Source organism: Rhinopithecus roxellana, chromosome 7 (assembly GCF_007565055.1).
Source record: "Rhinopithecus roxellana isolate Shanxi Qingling chromosome 7, ASM756505v1, whole genome shotgun sequence".
Lineage (NCBI taxonomy): Eukaryota > Metazoa > Chordata > Mammalia > Primates > Cercopithecidae > Rhinopithecus > Rhinopithecus roxellana.
The window spans coordinates 126,991,969-127,017,835 of NC_044555.1; the positions used below are offsets into that span (position 1 = coordinate 126,991,969).

General features: G+C 40.2%; 1 protein-coding gene and 1 pseudogene across 2 annotated transcripts in view; both read right to left on the minus strand.

The window, feature by feature from the left end:
- Positions 1 to 17,320, minus strand: part of FRMD7 (FERM domain containing 7) — a 51,588-nt gene extending 34,268 nt beyond the window's left edge. Inside the window, exon 1 of one of the 2 annotated variants that reach the window (XM_010375477.1) lies at positions 17,086 to 17,320. In XM_010375477.1, coding sequence (XP_010373779.1) covers positions 17,086 to 17,142 — 57 coding nt within the window. In that variant the 5' untranslated portion in view covers positions 17,143 to 17,320. The remainder of the gene's footprint in view (positions 1 to 17,085) is intronic. The other variant, XM_010375478.2, reaches the window with a different exon arrangement.
- Positions 17,321 to 19,325: 2,005 nt separating this feature from the next.
- On the minus strand, positions 19,326 to 20,595 carry LOC104671847 (annotated as a pseudogene).
- Between the last annotated feature and the right edge of the window lie 5,272 nt (positions 20,596 to 25,867).

Consider the following 25,867-nt stretch of genomic DNA (forward strand, 5'->3'; position numbering starts at 1 on the left):
CTTCTGGTCTTTTGGTAAACCTCAGAGCTTCCCCATGTATTATCCTTTTTGTAACTTACACCAATCACCCACTCTGACACTGGCCCAGAACTAGTAGTATAAGCTCATTGTCATTCAGCATATTTGTGGGGACAACTGTGAACTAGTTCCTTCTGGCTAATTTCCATCAGTAATTTACTCTTCAAATCCTGAACTCCAAATAGCATTTTGGAAGGCAGAACCAAGCAGAACACTCCACTGAGAGGATTGGACTTGTGTTAATTAGAATAGGAAGTGTGGAGATAGTTCTACATTTTGATACCATTTAGTGCAATTCTAGGCTAAGCATGTTTTCAGTGATGCTGATTTAATTTCAGCCATCTGGTGAAATTTTGGTCTGCACTCCTTCAACTCGACTGAGCTCTGTTTATAAACATCAATAGGTGTGTACCTTATTTACAGAGAGCTTAAACCCCTCTGAAGGTAAGACTTTTTCTGCAGGCTACATCCAGGAATCTCAGAACTTCTTGAGGAATAAACCCTAGGAGGGATTCTTTTTAAAGACTATTTTGCTTTTCGGTAAAAATGCAAATATTCTGACATGTTTTAAAAAGGTTCATATTTTACACATTTACCAATATAGTCAGCTGCAACAAGTTTTCTAGGAAATAAGCTGAACATAATTTGAAAGTCTGCACTCAGTAAATCACCTAGGGAACTAGGAAAGGGAGCTCCTTCAGGGCAGAGGCAGAAGAAATTCATTGACCAAACTGTAACCCTTCCTGGGGTTTTAACTCCTGGTAAAAGGAAAACTGCTAAGAGTGGTGAGAGGCTAATTACCAGGTAGCAGCAGTTCCTTCTAAAATGGAGCTCTCTCTGCAGGCAGTCTAATCTTTTAGCATCTGGTGGAGAGCAAGGTGCAGTTAGGCACATCAAAGAACAAAGAATAAGTAGGAAGTGAATCAAGGCCCTTTCCCCAGAGCCCACAGGACTCAGCAATAAACCTTGGAGGGAAGCACAGTTTGACTGGGTATTTAAGGTTTCCTGGTGGGGGTAAGGAGAGAGAACAAGCCTTTTAGATGCGTGTGCACGTGTGAAATTCACACCAAATTACAACTGGTTTTTATTTTATTTCTGAAAACATAAAGCAGTTCAAAGTGCTTCATGTGTGAAAGATGGAAGGCTTAACGTTGCTTAGGATTAACTGCCCAGAAAGATTTCCGGCCCACGTGACTATCCTGGGGGGTCCTGGAGAATCAAGCTGAACAGCTGCCTGACCACCACCCCCCATACCCACAGCCATATTGACGCCGACCAAACCAAGCTAGGAAGAGAACTCTGGAATCGGATAGCTAGTCCAGCACCTGATAGACGATACCTTCTGTCAGACACCTTTTCAAAGCTACAAGGAAGTGATTATGTATAATTGCCTGAGACCTTATGCAGGCCTGACAATGACCTGGACAGGTTGCATCTGATTCACATTCTTTGGTGGAGTAACTGGATGGAGTCTAAGAGACTCTCACTGCTCAGTGTTAACCTTCATACTAAGGGTGGGGTTGGGGGGAAGAGGGGAAGAACAAGATTACCAGCAAGATTATCAGCTTAATAGCAATCTTGTCCCCACTCCTGGGACATTGAAATTATCATGCCTAAATTGGAAAGACCGTGGAAAAGTGACAGTGTAATAACAGCATTCTTAAGACAGTGCTCCCAAGTCTTATGGAAATTACTAGCTACTCTGGGTAATTAAAACAATTATAATTGTTTGTTTCCACATAATGCTTTAGCATTAAATCCATGTGGTGGGCATGATGCACAACCAAATTCTAAATGGTACTTGGAATTATATTTTGACATGAAATTGATTCTGTATATACCTAGCAATAGGAGACACACAGGACAAAACAGACCGTTAGAGATCATGTACTCCAAGCCCATATTTTACAAGTGGGGAGATTTAGATCCAGAGCAGGTAAGAGACTTGCCTAGGATCTTTCAGCAGGTTAATGGCAGACCTGGGAGTGGAACCCAGGTCTTCTGGCCTCCAGTAATGGGCTCATTTCATTATACCAGGCTCTCCTTAAATGTAAAGAGAAAACTAATATCTAGGTGTATGAAGGATAAGAGAGAGATAAACAACTAGAACTTGTTTTTTTTTTCATTCATTTCTTCCTGTCATAGTCACTCTGTTTACCTCAGTTTACATTTTTCAATTTTTGTGGGTACATAGTAGTCGTACATATTTATGGGGTACAAGAGATGTTTTGATACAAGCATGCAATGTGAAATAAGCACATCATGGACAATGGGGTATCCATCCCCTCAAGCGTTTATCCTTTGAGTTACAAACAATGCAATTACACTCTTTAAGTTATTTGAAAATGTGCAATTAAGTTATTATTGACTATAGTCACCTTGTGCTATCAAATAGCAGGTCTTATTCATTCTTCTATTTTTTTTTCTACTGATTAAACATCCCGACCTCCCCCCAAGTCTCCAAGCCCCCACTATTCTTCCCAGCCTCTGGTAATCATGTTACATGACTTTATTATCTTTTCTCACCTTTGGACTGCATCCTTGACTCACTTTTCCCGCCTTCTGCTTATGACTTCAATGTTTCACCTTCTCCTTTAGCCTCCCTTTTCTCACTTGCTCCCTGAGTCTGTCTCTTTTTTCCTAGAATCAGCTTTACTCCATTTAGAAAGAGTGCTCACTGTGTTGCCCAGCAGGGCTGTGAGCAGGTTGGAAGCCATGCTGTTCTGACAGGTTGTGAATTTCACAGAAACCCTATAAAGAAGTAATCAAGGAATAATGCCTTATAAAACATCTACTTACTAAGAGGCTATGAAAGCCAGCATATTAGGGTTACTGTGGGGAATCTGCACTGACTGAACAGAAAATCTTTTTGAATATATTCAGGAAACTATTCCAAACTAAATGGAATGGGGAGGCACATGTGGAATTTAGGGATCCATTAAAGAAGTAGAATTTCAATGTATAAAATGCACACCAAAATGTTAAAATCTTGGTGGTAGGATTATACTTGAAATTTATTTTCTTCATTTGCTTACCAGAATTTTCTCATCTATTTATAATGAACTTAGGTTCTACTGTTTTTGAAGCTGGATATAAAATTTTAAATTAAAAATATACAACGTCTACAGGATTCAAACTGATTAACAAAAATGAGAGGTCATATGAGCTATCACTCAAGCTGATCTCCCTGTCCAGAAGTGTCTTATTTCCCACCCTTCCCACATCTCCACGTTAGCCAGGTATGCTTGCTTGTTGACACCTGTGGACTACACTAAGGGACCAGTTCTGCCCTAGAGCAGGAAACCTAAAAGAGGCCCCTGCCTCAGTCTTGACTTGGCTTCTTGCCAAGCCCCACCCTTGCAGCAGTCACTTAATGACCTGTTATTTCACTCTTCTTTTTCTACCCACACATCTACCCAAGTCCCTAATCCTGATGTTCACTTAGTCTCTTCACTTGGGTTCCTGCTGCTTGGTACTAACTTGGACCTACAATGGCAACCAGTTAGGTTCCACTTAGTCTGCTCTCCTCTTGACTGATTGCCAGATATGTCGTGCACACCATAGGTGATTCTCAAAGATTTGTTGAACTTAACTCCTGGGCCTGCTTATAGCTCAGCAGTGTAACTTAACTCCGGGGCCTGCTTTACAGCTTCCTGCCCCTTTTCTTGTAGCCTACACCAGCCTGTAGTCATCCCAGTCCTAAGTGCTAACTCACACTTGTGAGCCTTGGAGTGACTTGAACTTGTAAGCCTAGTGATTACAGATTCTTCTCAGTCTGGATTAGTCTGGGGCTGGCCCCAGATTTAAGGACCTCTGCCATCCTTTCTCCTCAAGGCTATTTAAATATGGTGGCTCTATTTTTAGGGTATGCAGCATAACTCAAAACGTTGTCTGGAATTCTCTAATTGTACCCACGTACAAGTGCAGCCAAACCCAGAACATTTTTAATTCGTGTATTTCTTTTAAGTACTACACATCTAAAAGACTAATGCACAAGACAGAAAGAGAAAGCATGGTTTAACTTTCTAAATGTAGAATTGTGGGAAACCTGAGAAGGGAGTAGAGGTAGGATTTGTAACTTATTAGCAATCTTTAATGGGAAACTACATCCCAAGGGATACTAACCTTTGTGTCTTAAAATTAGTTGTACACTCCCAATGCAAGTTCTTCCAATACTTTTCTCCTTTAATTGCTTAGGTGGAATTATTTGTACAGAAGGATCTGGTTAAGCTGACTCACTGCTATTTAAAAATCAAAACCAAAGATATTCTTCCCTTCTGAATGTTGAATTTGACATTTGCTTTTCTCAGCTTAGGAGGCTCTAGTCCACATTCCTCCAAATGCAGAAATGAACAAACAGGTTCACGGTGGCTTCCACAGAGAGACCTGAGGAGTCTTTGTAGATTCGTAGGAGTAGAGATGACCTCTCATTTGTTATACTCTGGGTAAGTCTGAGACAGGGCGTTTCTCATTTATTCTGGCAACCCCATTTCGAATAGTCAGTGAGGGCATACTGTGACCACACAGTTTCACATGTGTGCAGGGCTGGTCCAGGAAAAAAATTATTACTGCAATAAATGAAATGTTTGCACCACACCCCTTCCGACTTAACACTTAACTTCCTAGAATGTTTTATTGACTGACATTCTATCAGCTAACTCATTGGAGCAAGGATTAGCTGCCTAGCAGCTGAGAGCAAGAACAGAATCCACTCTTACATTGATTTAACAGATATTTACTAAATATCTATTATGTTTCAGAGTAAGCAGTAATTATTCAACAACTATTGCTTGCCTTCTCAAAATTAAAGGAATTTACTGCATCCTTTTGGCCTCATAACCCCACCCACTGAGCTCCAAAGAATGACCTTTCTTTCTGGCCTCATATGATTCTCAGATGCCACGTAGTTTTCTAACCTTGTCCATTTCTCTGAACCGTTTCCATTTTCCATTTGTCCTATGAAAGCTCTCTTAGAGCTCTTACAGGGCCCACTTCGCCAGCAACTGCTGACCCTGTGTTTTACACAACCACTCCCAACACAAATAAGAGCCATTTAAGATATAACGTGCTGAGATACAGCAAACTAACACAGGAACAGAAAACCAAACACCACATGTTCTCACTCATAAGTGAGAGCTGAACAATGAGAACACATGGACACAGGGAAGGGAACAACACACACTGGGGCCCGTTTGGGTTGGGGCCAGGGGAGGGAGAGCATTAGGATGAATAGTTAATGCATGTGGGGCTTAATACCTAGGTGATGGTTTGATGGGTGCAGTAAACCACCATGGCACACGTTTACCTATGTCACAAACCTGTCCGTTCTGCACATGTATCCCGAAACTTAAAATAAAATAAAATTTAAAAATACAAAATAAAATCAAACGCTGAGATAACTCCAACATGGTGGTTCTTGAAGGGCTAGCTTCAAAGAGTGGATGGAGTGGTCAAGTGCATGTGCTCTTAATCCAGCTTGTCTCTGTTCAAATCCTGTTTGTACCACTCACTATTCTGTGACCTTGGGAAAGTTACTTCACTTCTTTCCAGTTAGCTCATCTGTCAAATGGGAATATTGGTAACACCTACTTCATTGAGGATTTCAATGAGCTGATACATATAAAATATTTAGACTAGTGTCTGGCACATAATAAACATTCTGTTGATATATATTAGCTATTACCATTACTATTTAGGTTGGAAAAGTAATAATTTTAGGCTAGTGGGGAATGGGGTTGATATTTTGGAGCAATTGCCTCAAACCTATACATATCATATAATGTGGCTATGAGCAGCTGGGAAAGTGTGGCCCTGCCGTTATGAGAGGCTTTTGACTGCTTATGCAGGTAGTGTATCATATACAGCAACTGTTTTTATTTATTTTTATTTATTATTTTTAATGGATGAATAAAAATTACATGTATTTATCATGTACAACATGATGTTTTAAAATATGTAGATTATGGAATGGTTAAATCGAGGTAACATATGCTTTACCTCACATACTTATCATTGGAACTGTGTTTTCAATGAAGATTCTTTTATTGTTTTCTCTTTTTTGTTTGTTTGTTTGTTTTTCTGGCCTCATTCCAAAAGCAATATATGCTTATTTAAAAAACAGGGAACAAAAGAAACAAAAGCAAGAAGAAATAAAGTACTCCTAATCCCACCTATCAAGAGACAGCCATTCTAAGGATCACAGAGTAAAGCTCAATGCACGTGACATAATAATACCTTTTGGTGACCGACTTCAAAATAAATTTAGTATTATATTGTGAATATCATCATTAGTTACTGTTATACGAAACTACCTTGTTGGATATGTAAGTTGTTTTCTCCCTTGAGCTATTGCAAAGAACACTAAGATAAACATCTTAGTACACAAAGATGTACGTGTATCTTTACATACAATTTTATTTCCTTGGATATGTTTTTCCAGAAACTGAATTTTCCCAGCTTATTTGGGGTACATTTTTGGTTGTCTTGTTTTTGCTTGACACTTTGAATTAAATACTAAAATGTCTAATTAATTTTTTGTGTAAAACTTTAAATATGGAAATATGAATACAAATTACGGGAAGGAATCGTGGCAGTGGTAGTTCTTGCTTGGTAAAGCAGTGAAAGAATTATATGAACCCAAACTGTGCATCAGAATTCTGGAGGCAGCAAACCATAGGCGAGAGAGTTGGGGATTAGAATTAACACATCTACTTTTAATTCCTGACTCTGTACTTACTTGCAGTTGTATGACCTTGAGCTCATATTTAACCTTGCTGAACCTTGATTTCTTTATATGAAAAATCTTTTTTATGACTTTGTGGTGCAGAATTTTGCTCCTTAGTTCAGCCAAAACCAGGTTCTTGGCACACGACCAGGAAAATTGGGCACGCGGACACATTGAAGAGTGAGTAGGGCAGGATTTTACTGGGCAAAAAAGAAAAAAAAAACTCAGCAAAGGGAGATAGCGCTCCTGCTAATAGGTCCCTGACCTCACAGAAAATTGAATCCCAGACCACCACACAGGAACTGAAGAGGCCAAGCTCCTCCCCCTGCCCATGGCTCCGCCCTGTTCTCCCAGTGTGCATGTGGGAACGCTCAGATAAGGCCCTGGGCAGGTTCCCCCATCTGCACAAAAGCGTCTGAAGTAAACACTTCCGGGGTGGGTCAGAGATTCTCTGGGGACCGCCCCCCCCCCCTTTTTTTTTGAGATGGAGTCTTGCTCTGTCACTGAGGCTGGAGTGCAGTGGCACGATCTCGGCTCACTGCAAGCTCCGCCTCCCGGGTTGATGCCATTCTCCTGCCTCAGCCTCCGGAGTAACTGGGACTACAGGCGCCCGCCACCACGCCTGGCTAATTTTTTGCATTTTTAGTAGAGACGGGGTTTCACCGTGTTAGCCAGGATGGTCTGGATCTCCTGACCTTGTGATCTGCCTGCCTTGACCTCCCAAAGTGCTGGGATTACAGGCGTGAACCACCGCGCCCGGCTGGGGACCCCTTTTTATCTGCCTAGGCATTTAGCTGTTTCATCAGTTCCTGCTTGTCTCTCCTGTCTCAGCCCTCAGTTTCTCACAACTCTCTCTCAGCCCCCTCTGCCCTCAAGTTTAAGATTCAATCAGATTAATCTACTCCACAAGCCTTTTCCTGCTTCTCCCTCTGTCTGGACCAACCTTCATCTCTGCTCCCCTACAGTCCCCCAACTCCCCAACACATACCTAAATAATTAGTACTGGCTACTTGGGGCTCAGGTTAGACATCACCTTCCTTAGAAAACCCTGCTTGTCTGTCCCCTCCACATACATATTTCAATCTTGGTTAGATGCCCCTCTTTTGCTGTGCTAGAAAAAAATTATCCTTTCCACTGTCATTTGTACACATCACACCATAATATACATACCTGCTTATATCTCTGATTCTTCCCCTAGCCCATGAGCTCTTTGAGATTGGGTACTATTTCTCATTCATCTCTGCATCCTCGATAGCCAACACAGTGTGTGGATTCAGTGAGGGTTCATGAGGACTTGTTAAATGAGTGATGAATGAATGAAGGAGCATAATCATACCTATTTCACAGATGTATTAAGTTATGATTGTATGAAATAATGTAAGTGGAAATTCCTGGCATGCAGCTAAGTCAGGAAATTATATCTAATAGCATTAAAGGCAATTGACAGTAACTTTGTCACAGATCTCTTACAATCACTTAAAACATTCTGAGTGTGAAGTTCTGGAGAATCTTTGTCTTTTTAAAAGTCGGTTGAAAGGTGAATTTCGTCATCATAGAAAGAATGTCAGAGGACAAAGGACCTCTTGTTTAAGACAACTAAGCCCAGCGATTAGTGGTGAGGCGCCATGCCTAAGTGCTTCCAGGGCCTGGGGTCAGCTCACCCAGACAAACCTCCCCTTTCTGGCCCCACACCTTGGACACAGAAGAGGAGGAAGTGAGTAAAGAGGATGAGAGGGAATAAAGAAAAAGGGGCTGGAATTAGATGATGTGGGGGTAATAATTGTAGCTTTTGCGCAGCAGCTGTGTTTAGAACCAGACAAGCTATATACATCAGAGAGTTCCACAACCCCCAGAAAAATGTTCCTCAGAACACCTGTCACCTTTCATTCTTCCTGAGTTTTGCAGCCTTCAGCAGATCTTCTCAGTGGTACCTTGCCCTAGCACCTCATTGGCCAGCTTGGCACTACCTCCTGGGGTGCAAATGAACTGTTAAGGGTGGTTCTTTCAGCAGTAGAACTGGTCTCACGGAATGTTTTCCAGTTCTGACAGTCTGGCACAAAGCTGCTAAGAGGCACCTAGTATCACAAAAGCTAGGCGCTGCTCCCTGCTGCTGGGCTGGCAGTCTCCAGGCTCTTTTAGGAAATTACTGGGCCAGTCCAGCCGCCTCCCAGATGATTTTTCCCCTCAGGCCATGCCCTTTTGACCCCAAGACAATTTGGACTCAGCTCAGTCAGTTTGAATAATTTCTCCAAGTTGCAACTGACAGCTTCATTGTCTTAAGGCACAAATTAAAGTTAAGCCTTTATTAGAATAATACATTTGTGTTTGTGACAGGTCAAAACACTGATGCAAATGCAGGGTATTTAAGAGAGAGAGAGAGAGAGAGAGAGAGAGAGAGAGAGAGAGAAACTCCTATAGAATTCAGAGGAATCTTCTCCTCTGGTGAGTCTAATTCAGAGGGACGATCTGCAGATCTTTCTGGCTGCAGGGCAGTGAACCAACTTCTGCTACTCCTCCCCAGCACCAGGCAGCAGGCAGGCCTGCCCTGCGATGAAAGATGAAGGGGCAGCAAGGCCCTGACTAACTGAAATTTTCACAGAGATTCCCACGAGTGCAGACTTGAACAAACACCCAACCACCACCCACCTATATAGCTCCAAAGTCAGTTCCCCAATCACTTCCACCATGGCCTCAAATGTTCTTGCATTCGGGTTCCCTCCTCCTTTCAGCTGTGGGGATGGGAAGTCAAGGGGCAGGTAGGAGTGGGAGTGGGAAGGCTGGAGGCCCTGCCTTTGCTCTGAGCTGGAGCAGGAAAGCAGCCTGGAAGCCATGTGACAGCAGAAGATGTGGGGCTCTCAGAGGGTGGGGCAGGCAGCGCCCAAACCATGCTTGACCCACTGCTCAGCCTGGCCTGGGTCCAGAGGAAGCACAAGCACTTTTTTCTTTTTCAGTTCAATTTATTCTCCCAATCAACAAACCTCAGGATATGAACGACAAAGGAAGCTCAGTTTAAACAAAGACATTCACCAGGCAGTATGGGTCCCCTGCAATGACAAATGAATATCTGGCAAAGAGACAGCCAACATTGGCTAGGTTGGAACGTTATCATTCCAGGATGATCTTTCTGACCTGGGTTTAGAAGCACCTTCACTTGGCTTTCTTTGTACAGGCACGGGGTGGTGGTGAGCTGATCTGCTCAGTCTGTTGGTTAGTCTATCAACAAACATTGATTGATCCCACCTAGCATGGGGCAGGCTGCTTAGGCAGGCTGCTTGTGATGTATCTGCTAGAGGATACATCACAAAGTCCTGGAAAACCAGGAAGTTTCACTGCATATACAGAAATCACACTTGAGTAAGAAGCCTACCATCTAATCAATGACCAGACAGGACTTTGAAGCCAGACAAACTGGGGCTTGAATCCCAGCTCACCTGCTAACTTAAATAGCCATATGACTTTGGGTAAGTCAACCTCTCTGTGCCTCAGTTCACATACTCATAAAATAGAGATAAACATAATATTTTAGGCCTAGTCAGCTTGGAATATTACTGCTTGGACATAAGAAGCAGGATGTGTTCACTATCTACAATCGGAGCCAATTCCATGAGGCATGAGTGTAGCAAACACTTATATAGCACTTACTAGTACTAGTCTGAGTGTTTTACATATATTAATTCATTTAACCTTTGTTAGGACCCTATGGAGCAGGTACTAATATTATCCCCATTTTATAGATAAAGAAAAAAAAAACCTCAAGGCACAGAGAAGTTATATAACAACCCTAGATAGTGACACTTATTTGATGTGTGTGAGACTTATGTAAGGTAGTGCATAGGAAATACATCTAGAAAATTGTTGATAAATGCTATTTGTGATTATTATTCAGTAATATTATTGTTATCATTATTATTAACTGTGTTACCCTAACTGTGAGTAGTGACCATGGAACAATTTAGAATGTAGTCAAATGCAAAGGGTTTGGTAATTTCCATCTGCTTCCTCAAGGAAGCCCTACATTATTTTAGGTAACTCTAGGGAGTTCTTATGGACCCTTCCAGGATTAATGACTCCAAAGGGAAGAGCAAATCTCTTGGGGCTGCTGACTAAACAGAGGCCAAAGCATGCAAAAAGGCAGGATAAATTAACCCTACAGGAAACTCAGAAATGGGGGAGCACAGCTCTATTACCTGGAGGTGGGTTGCAAAATCAAGCATTATCAAAAGAAAGTCCAAGTTGAAAGTGAAAGACTGTTCTGTGTTGGTTTGCAAAGTACGGAAATAAAGAGGTCTGTAAGCCAGGGAGATGGGGAATTAACAAGTTTGAGCACCTGCTTTGTGTCAGGAAACTTATCCCTGATACCTCATTTATCATGACAATGACCTCATGAGGTAGGTGCTAGGTTTATCCCCATTTTAGTGATAAGGGCATATCCTCAGAGAGCTGAAGTGATCCACCTGAAGTCTCACACCTTCAAATTGTTGGGGTTTGGTCTAGAATTCAGGTCTGCCCTACTCCAGATGTGTTTTTCCTTCCATCATTCCATCTATAAATCTCAAACAAAACCAATCATTATCCCTTCTAAACTTGCTCCTCCTATTCTGTTCTCCATCTTGGTGAATGGGACCATCATCCCACCAGCCACTTAAGCCAGAAACTTGATGGTCATTTAGGTACTTTCTCACATATCTCCCATATCCAAAAGGGTGGCATCAAATGATTCTAGAAATTCTACCTCATTAGCATGTCTTTTATTTATCCTTCCTGTCTGTCTTCACCATTGACTAAGTTCAGAACCCTAGTAGGCTGTAATATTGATGTTTGGGCATATGTGTTTGGATATAGTTTGACCATCTAAAATTGGGTCCACTAAACTTGATGGGAACATTCAGATTCTACCTGGCATCTCTAGCACTTAGAACATATTTTTATTAAGTACAGGCTGAATGAATAAATGCATAAATTAATGAATGATGAACAGAGGCTAATGTCCCCACTTTTAAACCCTTTAGTGGTCTCTAACACCTTCAGGATAAAGACTACATTTTTTTGCATATAGAATACATTGCCTGAATGATCTAGGTACCAACCTCTTTTTCAACTTTGACCTCCGGTCACTCCCATTTTCCTTTCAATACTCCATTCTTCACTCAGATTGGCCCTTTTGTTCTGTGAAAGAACCATGTTCTCTTTTGCATATTGGCCTTCGCTCTTTCCTTTGTGTAGATCACCATACTTCCCCCCACAATCTACCTCTCAATCTTCACCTTCTTAACTCCTACTCAGCAACTTAAATGGTTTGTTCTTCTGGAAGTTTTTCGTGACACCCCAAGTCTAGGATTTACAGTTGACAGAACTAAGGCTCAGATAGCCTAAGTGACTTGCCCACGGCTCCACAGCTTGGCAGTGGCAGAGTCAAATCTATCCTGGTTTATCAGACTCCAAATATACATTACCTCATTTGTATTACTCCTCGCAACAACTCAGCGAGCTAAGGAGATAAGTGATTAGTCCCGGATTACACAGCTAAAGTGGTGGGGTTTTTTCTGGTAGTTTTTGTAGTCCCAAATACAGGTACCTTCTATCACACCAAAGCCATTTCTTTTCTTTTCTTTTTTCTTTCTTTTTTTGTTTTTTCTTTCTTTTTTTTTGAGACAGAGTCTCGCTGGTCGCCCAGGCTGGAGTGCAGTGGCGCGATCTCGGCTCACTGCAAGCTCCGCCTCCTGAGTTCACGCCATTCTCCTGCCTCAGCCTCCAGAGTAGCTGGGACTGCAGGCGCCCGCCACCACGCCCGGCTAATTTTTTGTATTTTTAGTAGAGACGGGGTTTCACCGTGTTAGCCAGGATGATCTTGATCTCCTGACCTCGTGATCCGCCCGCCTCGGCCTCCCAAAGTGCTAGGATTACAGGCGTGAGCCACCGCGCCTGGCCACACCAAAGCAATTTCATATCATTGAAGTTGGAAGAACTTTGCCTTACGCGGTGACAGAATCGGTTATCTGTTTCACTGTTGACCAAACTACAAAAGATCCTTCATCATTACAAACTTAAAAACCAACCCCTGGGCAAACATCCCAAGGGTAAATTCCACCACTAATAAATTTAAAAATCACTGTGCTTTGCTTTCCTACTTAACTTGAGCAGTGTTCGGTCCTGGCACTGCCTCTCCTCTGTCTCTTTTCTTAATTTTTTTTTTTCCTTTCAAAAATGAGACCTAGTGGCCTTTATCATGGACTCCCAAGGGAATTAGGTGAGCTAACTTACTATATTCTCTTACTTGGTACCAACTGCATGGCCAGTACAATCACTTAGCAATCAGGTAAATGTGAAAGTAGAGATGTTTTAACATCTTGTTTTGACTTTAGGATCCAGAATCCATCAAACTGAAATATCATTTTGGAAATTCAGAAATAACAGCTTTTACAAAGACAGAAATGCAGCAGGCAAAAAGGGGTATCAGATAGAACTGTGTAAAATACGGTGATGGGATGACCATTTTGTACAACTCTCTATGTAAACTGAGATGAGCAAACAAGAGGTTGCTCTCCAAAGTCACTCATCACTACTACTAAATGTGTGAGAGAGTGTGTGTACACATGTGCATGTGCATATGTATATATTGAAGAGATTCATAGTCAAGCTAGAAACTTGACCCTTTATTGTTTCTAATATCTCACAAAGCTTTAACTTTGGTCTTACCTTCCTTTTTTCCATCGAGAAAAGTTCTAGTCTCCATGTTGAAGAAGCAAAAATAAATATACAATTAAAACCTGCAATTAATTTGTAAATCATGACCTTATTCAATTTTTAGTCCCGTTCACCCACTCCCATCATCATCCTAGAGAGCCTTCCTTGACAGTCTAAAGATAAGCTGTCCATGGTAAGATCAGCCCTAAGAATAATGCTAATATTTGACAATGATCAGTTTTATAAAATAAATATGAGGGCTTGAAAAGTAAGATGATGTTTTCACTAAATTCATTTTCTTCATTGGACTGTACTTTAGTAGGCACATTCTAGCAATTCTGAAGTCCCATAACCTATCCTGCACCCCTAAACACTATTGGAAGTTCATGAAAGAAAAGGTTGACTAATATTTTCAGAGAATTTATCTGTAAAATCAACACTGAGTGACTCAGAGCACAAACATGCAAAGAAACCTCAGGAAAACAAGATGTATTTGGGAGCAGCCACTCTTTCTAATAAACTAACTGAAAGTATTAACAAGTTAAAAACAGTAAGATGATCAGAAAGCAGAGTTGTCAATCATGCAATGAGAGAAAAAGGAATAACCAAGGCCAAAGTTGGTAGCATCCAGGCAGTATTGTCCAGACCAGAGTGTGCTCTTGCTCACGAACTTTACCTGTCAATATAGGAAAGTCTACTGTTCCCAGAACAGGGCCTGAGACATATTAGGTCCTCAATAATAATTTGTTAACTAAATGAGTTAATTAATGAATACATGACTAAAAGGTCTCAATGCCATGGCCTCTGTGGACACAGATGCATTACCAAGCCATCGAATGTTAGGATCATATATCTAATTCCTCCAGATCTGACTCTTCTGAAATCATTTGGCATATAAATGATGAGAGGACCCCAGTGTCCCCAATCCCACTGTAAATGGTGACACTAGCATTCTAATTTTAAATGTCAGTCTCTGACTCCAGTTTTTGTGAAGTACTGACAAAACAGGCTTCTTAGGAGGCCTAAGTTAGACCTTGGACACTGGCAAATTCAGCAAGATAATAGTACTGGGGGTGGAGGAAGGGTTCTGGATGTCAATGAGCTTTCCCCAGGTGACATTATTTTATCTGATCATGAGTCCTTTTTATAGTTCTACAACTGCACTTTCTGTAAAATCAACACCAATACCCAAGTGTACACTATTTTCCCTTATGCAACCAATCATTTTCTTGAATCTTATCTTGAAGGACGATTTTCCCTGGTTATGATCCATGCCTCTCGAGACTTCAGTTTAGCATCAAAAGGTCCTCCATGTGGCCTTCCTCAGCTATTAATGGGTTCTCTTCATTATGGTTCCAAGCATTTCCTCATCAAATTTGGACTGTTAGTACTAATAAAATAGAGCATTCTTTAGGTTGCTTTTTAAGTGTTTGAATAGATGAAAAGATTCACACCATTGTCTCCCTGACCTTGAGGGAACACTGTCCTACATAATTCTTCAACCATGATTAAGAAAAGAAGGATCTACTAACTGGTTCACAATAGTCATCAAAAGCTCACTGTGTGCCAAGTTCTATGCCTTTTAAGGTCATCAGAAAATAAACCATGTGCATCGGCAATACTGAAGGCTACTGACAGATGAGTCTTCTGGTTACAATTGTATATGAAGGAGAGGGCAGAGTTCTGGACTGGAAGTCCAGCTCTGCAATTATATGCTGTGTGGTCGTGCACACATCACTTAAGTTCCCTGAGCCCCCATCTTTTAACTTACAAAATGGGAAAAGATCTTTTTCCTACCTTCACTCACAAGGTAGAATGGAGGATCAAATGAACTGATGGATGTGAAAGTGCTTTGTAAATTTTAAAGTGCTATCCACAGATGACTCACTACTGCTATCATCATCATCATCATCATCATCATCATCATCACCACCACTTATCATCATCACTATCATCATCATCATCATCATCATCATCATCATCATCATCATCATCATCAATCTACTATTGTTAAGCAGAGAAGGTACTATTGGATGACTGAATGCTAACTTAAGCTTCTAACTCCTCTGGACAAAGCCACTCACAGTACTGCAGCCAGTGCTATTGCCATTCTGGGTAACACCACGATTGCTACTTACAAAGCAGTCTTACACAGAGCAAAAGGGATCACATGCTTTGACACTAGAATTGCTGGGTATCAAATCTCTCCCATTATCTTTCTAAGGAACACAATGTGTTGCAGCTGGAAAGAGAAAGTTTGACTTGAAGCCAAATCAAGTCTTTAAGTTGCTGGAACTAGCTCTTCTGTAGGTGAATTTTGTGAAGATATGGTACTGTGTTCCCCATCCACCCCACACCCCATTTAAATGGATCTGAATTAGACTGCACATTCAAAAAACTCTTCTGTCACTTTTTGTCAAAGATTTCTCTTTGAGTTCCTTGAAATATCTATTAAAAACTTAGCCTAAAGCAATATCTTTTGAATACGCAGCTCACTAATTCAGGTACTGCAGCACTGTGAGCATACACCACCGGTCTGCAAATGGATAAACTACTCAAAAGATATTTTCCACCCCTTAAATATAGTTCCAAGAAATAATAGGAAATGCCTCATACCTCTAATGGAAGCTATTTGCTACAAAAACAAATCATTCAGGTCCGTGGACCTCAAAATGCCTTTTGCGCATAAAACTGAAAGGAAGAGACAGCAAAACAGCAGCTGAAGACATGAAGTCATCACTCACAAAGCACATGATTCAAATAAAAACAAAATACTCATTGGAAAAATGGGCTACCCACACACCCAACATCATGGCTGAGCCATAGCAGTTGTCAGTTTATGTATAAAAGAATCAACATTTTGTATGAATTTCAAATAAAATAAACTATTTGTCTCTTGTTAGTAGCTAAGGTAAATATCAAAGCAAATAGCATTTTTGGTTCCAATAAAAACATAGAACTTTTCAAAATGCTCATACATAAATCCTGACATCAAAATGTACATATCTTAAGATGTTGGAACATGAGCCCCAAATGATGTGCTTAATACATTTGTTCTTTCTTGAAGAGATGAGGTATAATTGTATGCAATCATCTTGTAGCTAGGAATTTATTAAGAACTCTGAACTATAAGTACTAAATCAGACTAAATAGTCTCTTATCCTATTTTTCTCTCTCATACTTGTCATTACTTCCTGAAGTTCTCATTACAACTACATAATTCTAACCCTTGTAACCCATAGGTTTTCTTCAGAAAAGGAGGATAGCTTCCCCCACTCCTTTCCCTCAGAACAACAGTTTTCTCCCCACAAATGCTAATGGGGTGAGACCCACAGACATAATTTCAATGAACAATAATACCTTATTGGGTAAAAGAACTAGTTTATTGCTGCTTTGCTTTTTGCAAATAGTTATCCTGTCTTTAAAATTTGTTATTGTTGTCCCTTGAGAAAAGACAACTTGTTCTAAGAGCAAGGTTAATGGAAAAATATGAACTACATTGTGATGTTAAATACAGATTATTTGTCCAAAGCTAAAAATCACAGTCCTCCTTCATTCGGTCCTAAAGAAGACATAACATTACTGTCTAATGGGCTGTTCACAAATGACCATTATTGAATGAATAATGAAGGAATAATAGCAATGTGATTTCCACTTACATCAACCACAAAAATCTTCTGGGAATCATCCAAAAACTGCACTTTTAAATGTAGCATTCTCAGCGAGGCTGTTGGGCTGCAAGCAGGCTCAGAGTGCTGTGGGTGCTTTCTCCAGGAATCTCACTCCCAGCTGGATGTGGTGCACTCGAGTCCTTCCACCCCCAGCCAGGCATCCCCACTCTCAGCGGGGCACACTTCCGTTTGCTTGAAGTAATGCACACCCAAGGGCGTTTGTGCTGCTGAGTGCAGGGGATCAATAGCATCTGGGCAGTCTCCTGTTTGGTCAATATCAAATCCAACTGGACTTCCTCTAGCCTTCTTAAACTCAGCTCCTTTCTTCAAAGAAAAATATAAAGAAAGCAAGCATTTGCAGTCCCTGGGGATATTCTTTATTTCACAAGGGCACAATTTGAAAACCCTAGATGAAGCTTTAATAAACTGAGAATAGCCATTTTCAAAAGTAAAAAGATTAGAGTTAATCTCAAATTGTACTAGAAATTTCATAGCCAAGCTGGGAAGCATCTATCTATCTATCTATCTATCTATCTATCTATCTATCTATGCTTATGTATATCTATATGTAATTATATAGATATGTTATATCTATATGTAATTATATATATCTATATAACTGCATATTATATAGAAACATATAATATAAAATTATATATAATTTTAATTATCTGAATTCACATGATTTAGAAATAAAAACTGTATAAAAAGGTACATAGAAAACTTCACTTCTACTCCTGCTCCCTCTTTTCTGTGTCCCCAATACACCCTTATTGCTAACCAATGTTTTTTCTTTCTATTCCCATAGAATTTATGTGCTTACGTCTACAAAGAAATGAAACAAGGAATACAACTGAGGTTGAACCCCATCTCAGCTGTAAATAACATTCATATATTCTTGGATAAATGAACTAATTAGGACAAAGAACATTCTAAAAAAATCTTCAAAGAATTATATTATTTTCATTATATACCAATAATTACGATAACATTTGTTCTGGACTGAGATAATACTTAAAGCAAGAACTAAAAAAACTTACTTCCATTTATATTTTTTGTGACAAGAAGATAATGGGTGAATGATTAAAAGATGCCAAGCACAGTAGATTACATTATGATAGGATTCTTGACTGAAAGTGGTATGGAAATATAGAAGGAGAAAAGCCAATTTAAAATGTTCAACTACTAAAGAACTAGCTCATTTATTTTTATAAATGAATAAAGGGTGTCAAACTGTTGTGATATTTAAATTGTACTGGATATGTTTAAAATACTGATCTAACAGTTTTTATTTTAAAATACCAATATTTACATGACACCAGCAAATACATACTTTGTCAACTATTTAACTTCCCATGAAAAATTTTAGATGTCAACTTAGATGGGTGAGGGGATACATCATTTTTCAAAATACTTTTGGGGGGCACATGAGCAGAATACTTTGTGGACCACTGCTTTAAAACACTATTTCTCCAAGTGCGGTTGAGGGACCAACTTACAGAATCACCTGGGAAAGGTGGCTGACTTTTTAAAAAATGCAGATACCTCAGCCCCATCCCCAAATTGGGTTGTTAGGTTTGGGGTGGACCCCAAATAGATCAATTTTCAACATGCACCCCAAGTGGCTCTCATGCAAACCATTTAGGAGGCACTACTTAAAAAATAAAACTAGCATTTTACAGTACTGTAGCCATGGCTAAGAGGGAAACAACCTTGCATACATTTCTGGACTGAGGATAGAACTGAAATAAAAGCTAAGCAAGAGCCGGAGCTCACAAAATAGCAGCACCCATGGAGGAACCTAGAAATAGGAAAAGGTCCCCAGGGAAGGAAGGCACTTTCCCCGGAATTCCTAGTACGGTCAAAGAACAAAATGGGAATGGAAGGGCTTAGGCAAGCTAAGCCCACTGTGGGCTCTCCACTGTGGTTGCACTTTGGGAGAAAACAGAAGAAAGTCCTTTTCCATCTTGAACCAGCCTGAGGAAAGTCCGTGTTTAGGAGGGTCAACCGTCACACCAAAACAAAACATCCACTAATGGAAGCTGATTGCAAAGCAGGTGACAGACAACACTTTGGGAAGCACTGCTGGAGGGGGGCAGAGGGGTACTTGTCATGAAAATGCCCTTGGGACCCTCTGACAACACTGTTGGGATGGTTGAGGCACCTGTTCCCTTTTGGTCCCACTGGTGGCTTAAAATGTGGTCTGGGAGTACTTGTCTTCTGCCTGCTCACTGAGTGGGGCTTGCCAACATCTGTTCTCTCTTCCTAGGATCACAGAAGAACGGCAGGTTCCTGGGGAGCAGTTTCACCTCCACAGACATCACTTCATACTCCTCACTGTCAATGCTAAAAGTGCTCCCTGCTCCCTCTGGGACAAGCAAAGTGCACTGGCTGGCTTGGAGACACTCCATGCCCTCGGCGTCCAGCTTGGCGTTTCTCACCTTTCGACTTCCTATAGTTATAAAGTTTCCTTTGCTGATGGTGTCGGCTTCAATGCAGATGTTCATAAAATCTTCTTTGCGTGTTGGGTCAAGCGGATTGTTCCGTGTTGTAATGGACAGTTCAATGGTGGACAGCTGCACATCTTTCCAGATCTCTCGGCTCACCTCTTGGGAAAGGGCATCCTGTGGTTGTGCCCAGTAAGATGTAAGCCTTCGTAATATTCTCCTGTACAAAAAAGGCCTTTGTACAGGGGTCTCCTTTGGTTCATTGGGAGGTCGCTCTGTAGGTCCCATATACAAGATAGAGGTTTCACGAGTCTGAGGCCACTCCTTAAGAGTGCTGAAGAAGTGGGCTACTTTGATTTTTAGAGGCCTAGGATATCAGTACCTGCTAACTTTGATGCCAGTGTCTCTGAAGGATCCCCATCAAAGACCGGTCATTGCAAACACAGGCTGTTCCTTTTCACCCTTGATCAGCAAGACATCAAATGGAACTGTCTCTCCGTTCACAATGGCAAGTGTAGCATCAGTAATATGTTGGAGTTTGTTTCCACTTTCAGTAAGGAGGTTATGACTCAAACTACTGGTCTCTCCCAGTGGGATAAATCCAATGGGAATCTTACTGAAGGTAGCCTCATCTGTTCGTCGAAGAACTCCAGTAACAACCTCCTGCAGTGTCCCATCTCCTCCTGCAACAATGATCACATATGTGTTTTCCATCAGTTCCAGGAATTTCTTGGCTTGTACCTCATAATCTGTCTTAACAATAGTCACACCTATGCCAGGATAAATGTAAAATCAGGGCAGCATTTTTTTCAAATAGAGTCCTGGCTTTGCCTTTGCAAGCTGCAGGACTGAGAAAAACAGTTTCCTTCTTCACTTGTGCATTGGGAGGAATGAGCTGATTGCCAAACACCTGAGCTTCTTCACAGGCTGCTCTCCTTAGTAGGTTATCACAGTGTTTTTCATAGAGCCACTGACCTCCCCAGGTCAGCAGGCAGAGCCCAGCAATAGCTTTCTTCCAATGATTTTGAAGTGTTTTAAATTACACCGTCATCTAGAGATTTGCATTGCTGGTCCCACTCGGTAACCACTTTTATTAGCATTTTGTTGTACTTGTTCAGCCTTCAGTGTTTCCTTATGCAAATTTTATACAAACAAATACAAATGTATATATCCTATGTAGGTAGCATACTAGTATTACTGTTTTGTGCATTCTTTTTCCTCATTTATCATGGAGATCTGCCCTTACCTGTGCATGGAGAACTTCCTCATTTCTTTTCACAGCTGCATAATTTTGCACTGTGTAGACAAACTAAAGTTCACTCAACCAGTCTGAAATGAATATTTCAGCCTCAACAAGACTGAAATGAATATCTTCATACATATGTCAATTTATATGTGTGCAGGTATATCTGTAGGATAGATTTCCAGAAGTAGAGTTGCTGGTCAAGGATAATGAATTGGTAGTCACGATAGCTATATCTAGATTTCCTTCCATGAGGGTAATTGTGGGTTGAATTGTGACCCGTAAAATTCTTATATTGAAGTCCTAAGCCCTAGTCACTCAGAATGTGACTGCATTTGGAGAGAGGGTCTTTAAAGAATTAATTAAGTTGAAATGAGGTCATTAGGGTGGGTCGCAATTCAATTCGACTGGTGTCCTTATGAAAAGAGATTAGGACACAGACATGTAAAGAGGGAAGACTACGTGAAGACACATAGAGGAGAAGATGTCCATCTATAAGGCATGCAGAGAGGCTTCAGAAGAAACCAGTCCTGCCAACACCTTGATCTCAGACTTCTAGGCTGCAGAATGGTGAGAAAATAACTTTCTGTTATTTAAGCCACCTGGTCTGCGATGTTTCTTATGGCAGCCCCACCAAACTGATAAATGTACTAATTTGCAATCCCATTAGTAATGTATGAGAGTGACTGTTTTCTATACAGGCTTGACAGTGGAGTGTAGTATCAAACTTTTGAATGTTTACCAAACTGATAGCTGAGAAAAAAATCCTTGGTGTAGTTTTAAATTTGAACTTTTCATATTATGAGAGAAGTCAAACATCTTTTCATATGTTTAAGGGCCATTACATTTTTTTTTTTATTTTTAAAATTTTTTTATTTTTTATTTTATTATTTTTTTTTGAGACAGAGTCTCACTCTGTCTCCCAGGCTGGAGTGCAGTAGCGTGATCTCCGCTCACTGCAGACTCCAACTCCCAGGTTCAAGCGATTCTCCTGCCTCAGCCTCCTGAGTAGCTGGGAATACAGGCGTGCACCACCACACCCGGCTAGTGTTGTTTTTTTTTTTTTTTTTTTGTTTTTTTTTTTTTTTTTTTTTTGTATTTTTAGTAGAGACGGGATTTCACCATTTTGGCCAGGCTGGTCTGGAACTCCTGACCTCAGGAGATCCGCCCACCTCAGCCTCCCAAAGTGCTGGGAGTACAGGCACAAGCCACCACGCCTGGCCCCAGTGCCATTACATTTATATTAATTTCTTTTTTGTGTGTGGATTTCTTTTACTGTGAAAGACGTGTTCATTTACTTTGGGATTCCCATTTTATTTTTCTTATTTAAAAGATTTTGTATAAAGTTTAAGGAGTACAAGTGCAATTTTGTTACCTGGATATATATTGAGTACTGGTGAAGTCTATGCTTTTATTGTGTCCATCACCCAAATAATGTACCCATTAAGAAATTAATTGTACTGGTTAAGTAATTTTAGCTTATAAGGGAGAACATGTGGTATTTGACTTTCTGTTTCTGGGTTGTTTCACTTAAGATAATGGCTTCCAGTTCCATCCATGTTGCTGCAAGAGACATATTTCATTCTATTTTGTGGCTGAATAGTACTCCACTATGTACACATACCACATTTTCTTTATCCAATCATCTGTTGATGAACATTTAGGTTGATTCTGTATCTTTGCTATTGCGAATAGTGCTGCCATAAACATATGAGTGCAGATATCTTTTTTTAATGTAATTATTTCTTTTCCTTGCGGGTAGATACTCAGTAGTGGGATTGCTGGATTGAAGGGTAGTTCTATTTTTAGTTCTTTGAAAAATTTTCATACTGTTTTCCATAGTGGTTGTACTAATTTACATTCCCACCATCAGTGGACAAGCACTCCCTTTTCTCTGCATACTCACTGACAACTGTTATTTGTTTGACCTTTTAATCATAGCTATTCTGATTAGTATAAGATGATATCTCATTGTGGTTTTAACTTGCATTTCTCTGATGATTAGTGATGCTGAGCATTTTTTTCATATGCTTGTTGGTCATTTATATGTTTTCTTTTGAAAAATGTCTATTCACATCTTTTCCCCACTTTTTAATGTGGTTGGTTTTTTTGTGAAATTGTTTGAGTTCCTTGTAAATTCTAAATATTAGTCCCCTGTTGGATGCATAGTTTGCAAATATTTTCTCCCATTCTGTAGGTTGTCTGTTCATGCTGTCGATTATTTATTTTTAGGTCTCCCTGAAAAAAAAAATGCTTTATTGTCTTTTCTCACAGATTTCTAGAAACTCTTTAAAAATTAGGGAAATTAGCCTAGTCCTTTGTCTGTGATATCTAAGTTACAAATATTTTCCCTATTTCTCCTTTGTCTTTTGACATTGCTCATGGTCTTATGGGGTGTGTGTGTGTGTGTGTGTGCGTGCACTCACATGTGTTTGCCATGAGTTTTTCTTTTTTGTGTAGCACAATTTGTCAATCATTTTAAAAAATGGCCTCTGGATTTTGAGTCATAGTTAGGAAGGCATTGACTTCAAGGCTTTCTTTTAAGTGCTTTTATGGTTTTGTTTTTTTAAAAAATTTAAATCTTTTATCTATTTGGGTTTTATCCTGATGTATGGCATGAGGTATAGATTCAACTTAATCTTTTTTGAAATGGCTTCCCACTTGTCCTAATATTGATCAGAAAGTTTATTTCTACCTCCATTGATTTGAGAAGTTGCTTTTATCATGTATTAAATCACCTTATGCACATGGGTCTATTTTGGGATTTTTATTCTCTTCCAGTCATGCACAAATACCACACTGTTAATTTTTGAGGCTCTAGAGTATGTTTTAGTATTCAAGAAGGCTGCTCCACACCCCACTACTCTTTCATTTTCCAGAATTTTCCTGACTATTCTTGTTTCCTTATTTTTCTGCATATGCTTATTCAGTTCCAGGAAATGAATGTTGGTGTATTTATTGAGATATGTTAAAATTGTGAATTTGCTTAGGGATAATTGATATCTTCCTGATGGTACCTATTTATGGGACATGCTATGTATGTTTATCTGTTCGGGTGTACTTTGTTGTTGTTGTTATTGTTGTTGAGACGGAGTCTTGCTCTGTCGCCTAGGCTGGAGTCCAGTGGCATGATCTCGGCTCACTGCAACCTCTGCCTCCCGGGTTCAAGTGATTCTTCTGCCTCAGCCTCCCAAGTAGCTGGGACTAAAGGCATGTGCCACCACGCTGGCTAATTTTCGTATTTTTAGTAGAGACGGGAGTTTCACCATATTGGCCAGGCTGGTCTCGAACTCCTGACCTCATGATCTGCTTGCCTCGGCCTCCCACAGTGCTGGGATTACAGGCGTGAGCGACCGCACCCAGCCTTGGGTGTACCTTTATGTTCTCCTCTGGAATGTTGTTGTATTTAATACACATTTTTATACATACACAAAAGCAAAGGGTGTAGATAGTACTATAAACTCACATACACTCATCATTCAAAATGTTTATGTCAAAGCCCTAACACCCAGTACCTCAAAGCATGACTGTATTTGGAGATAGGCTTTAAAAAGGCAATTATGTTAAGATGAGGCCATTTGGGTGGGCCTTAATCTAATCTGACTGGTCTTCTTGTAAGAAGAGGCTATTAGGACAGAGAAACATGTGCACAGAGGAAAGATCACTGAGGACTCAGCAAGAAGGTGGCCTTCCATAAACCAAAGAGAGAGGCTTCGGGAGAAACCAAACTTGCTGACATTTTGATCTCAGACTTCCAGTCTCCAGGACTGTGAGAAATAAATTTGTTGTTTAAGCCACGCAGTCTGTGATATTTTGTTACAGCATCTGACTATAGTTTAGATATGGTTTGTTTGTCCCCACGAAAACTCATGTTGAAATTTGATCCCCAATATGGCAGTATTGAGAGGTGGGGCCTAGTGGGGTGTGTTCCTGTTATGGGGGCAGATCCCTCATGAACGGCTTGGTGCTGTATTCGGGGTAATGAGTGCTTGTTGTAATGATACTGGATTAGTTTTTGTGGGAATGGATTCCTTCCTGAGAGAGTGGGTTGTTGTAAAGCCAGGATGCTCTTCAGGTTTTCCCCTCTCTTTGTATGTGCCCACTGCCCCCTTTGACCTTCTCTGCCACATTGTAACATACATGAAAGCCCTTGCCAGAAGCCAGAGTCATGCCTTGAACTTCTCAGCCTGCAGAACATGAGCTAAATCAATTTCTTTTCTTTATAAATTGCCCAGCCTGAGGTATTCTTTTATAGTAACACAAAATAAACTAAGACACACCTCTAGCAAGCTAATACAAATAATATTAAGATTTTTCGATTCCATCCTCTATCTTTTCCTCTCTCTCTACCTCCCACAAATGATTTTAAAGCAAATTCCAAGCATTATTTCTTTTCACTCCCTAAATATCTTTAGTATGTGTTTCATTAAAATGTGGAAATTTTCTTCTATTACCCCAAAGCCATTATCCCATCTAACAAAATTATTAAACACTCTCTTATTATCATATACAATTGACTCTTGAACAACATGGGTATGAACTGCATGAGTCCACTTATACATGATTTTCTTCTGTCTCTGCCACCCCTGAGACAGCAAGAGTAACCCCTCTCCTCCTCCTCAGCCTACTCAACATGAAGACAATGAGGATTAAGACTTTTATGATGATGTACTTCCACTTAATGAATAGTAAATATATTTTCTCTTTCTTATGATTTTCTTGTAACATTTTTCTCTAGCTTACTTAATTGTAAGAAAATAATACATATAACACACAAAATGTGTGTTAATCGACTGTTTATGTTGTTGATAAAGCTTCCAGTCAACAGTAGGCTATTAACAGTTAAGTTTTGGAGGAGTCAGTGTTATATGCTAGTTTTCAACTGTGCAAGGGTTGGCACCCCTAACCCTTGCATTGTTCAGGAGTCAACTGTAATACATACTAAAAGTTTCCCAATTGTCTCAAAAAGTTTTTTTTATTTTTTGTTAATTAGTTTGTGTCAGGATCCAAACAAGGTCCACACATTACATTTGGTTGTTACATCCATTGATTCTTTTAGAATCTAAAGCAATGTCCTTTC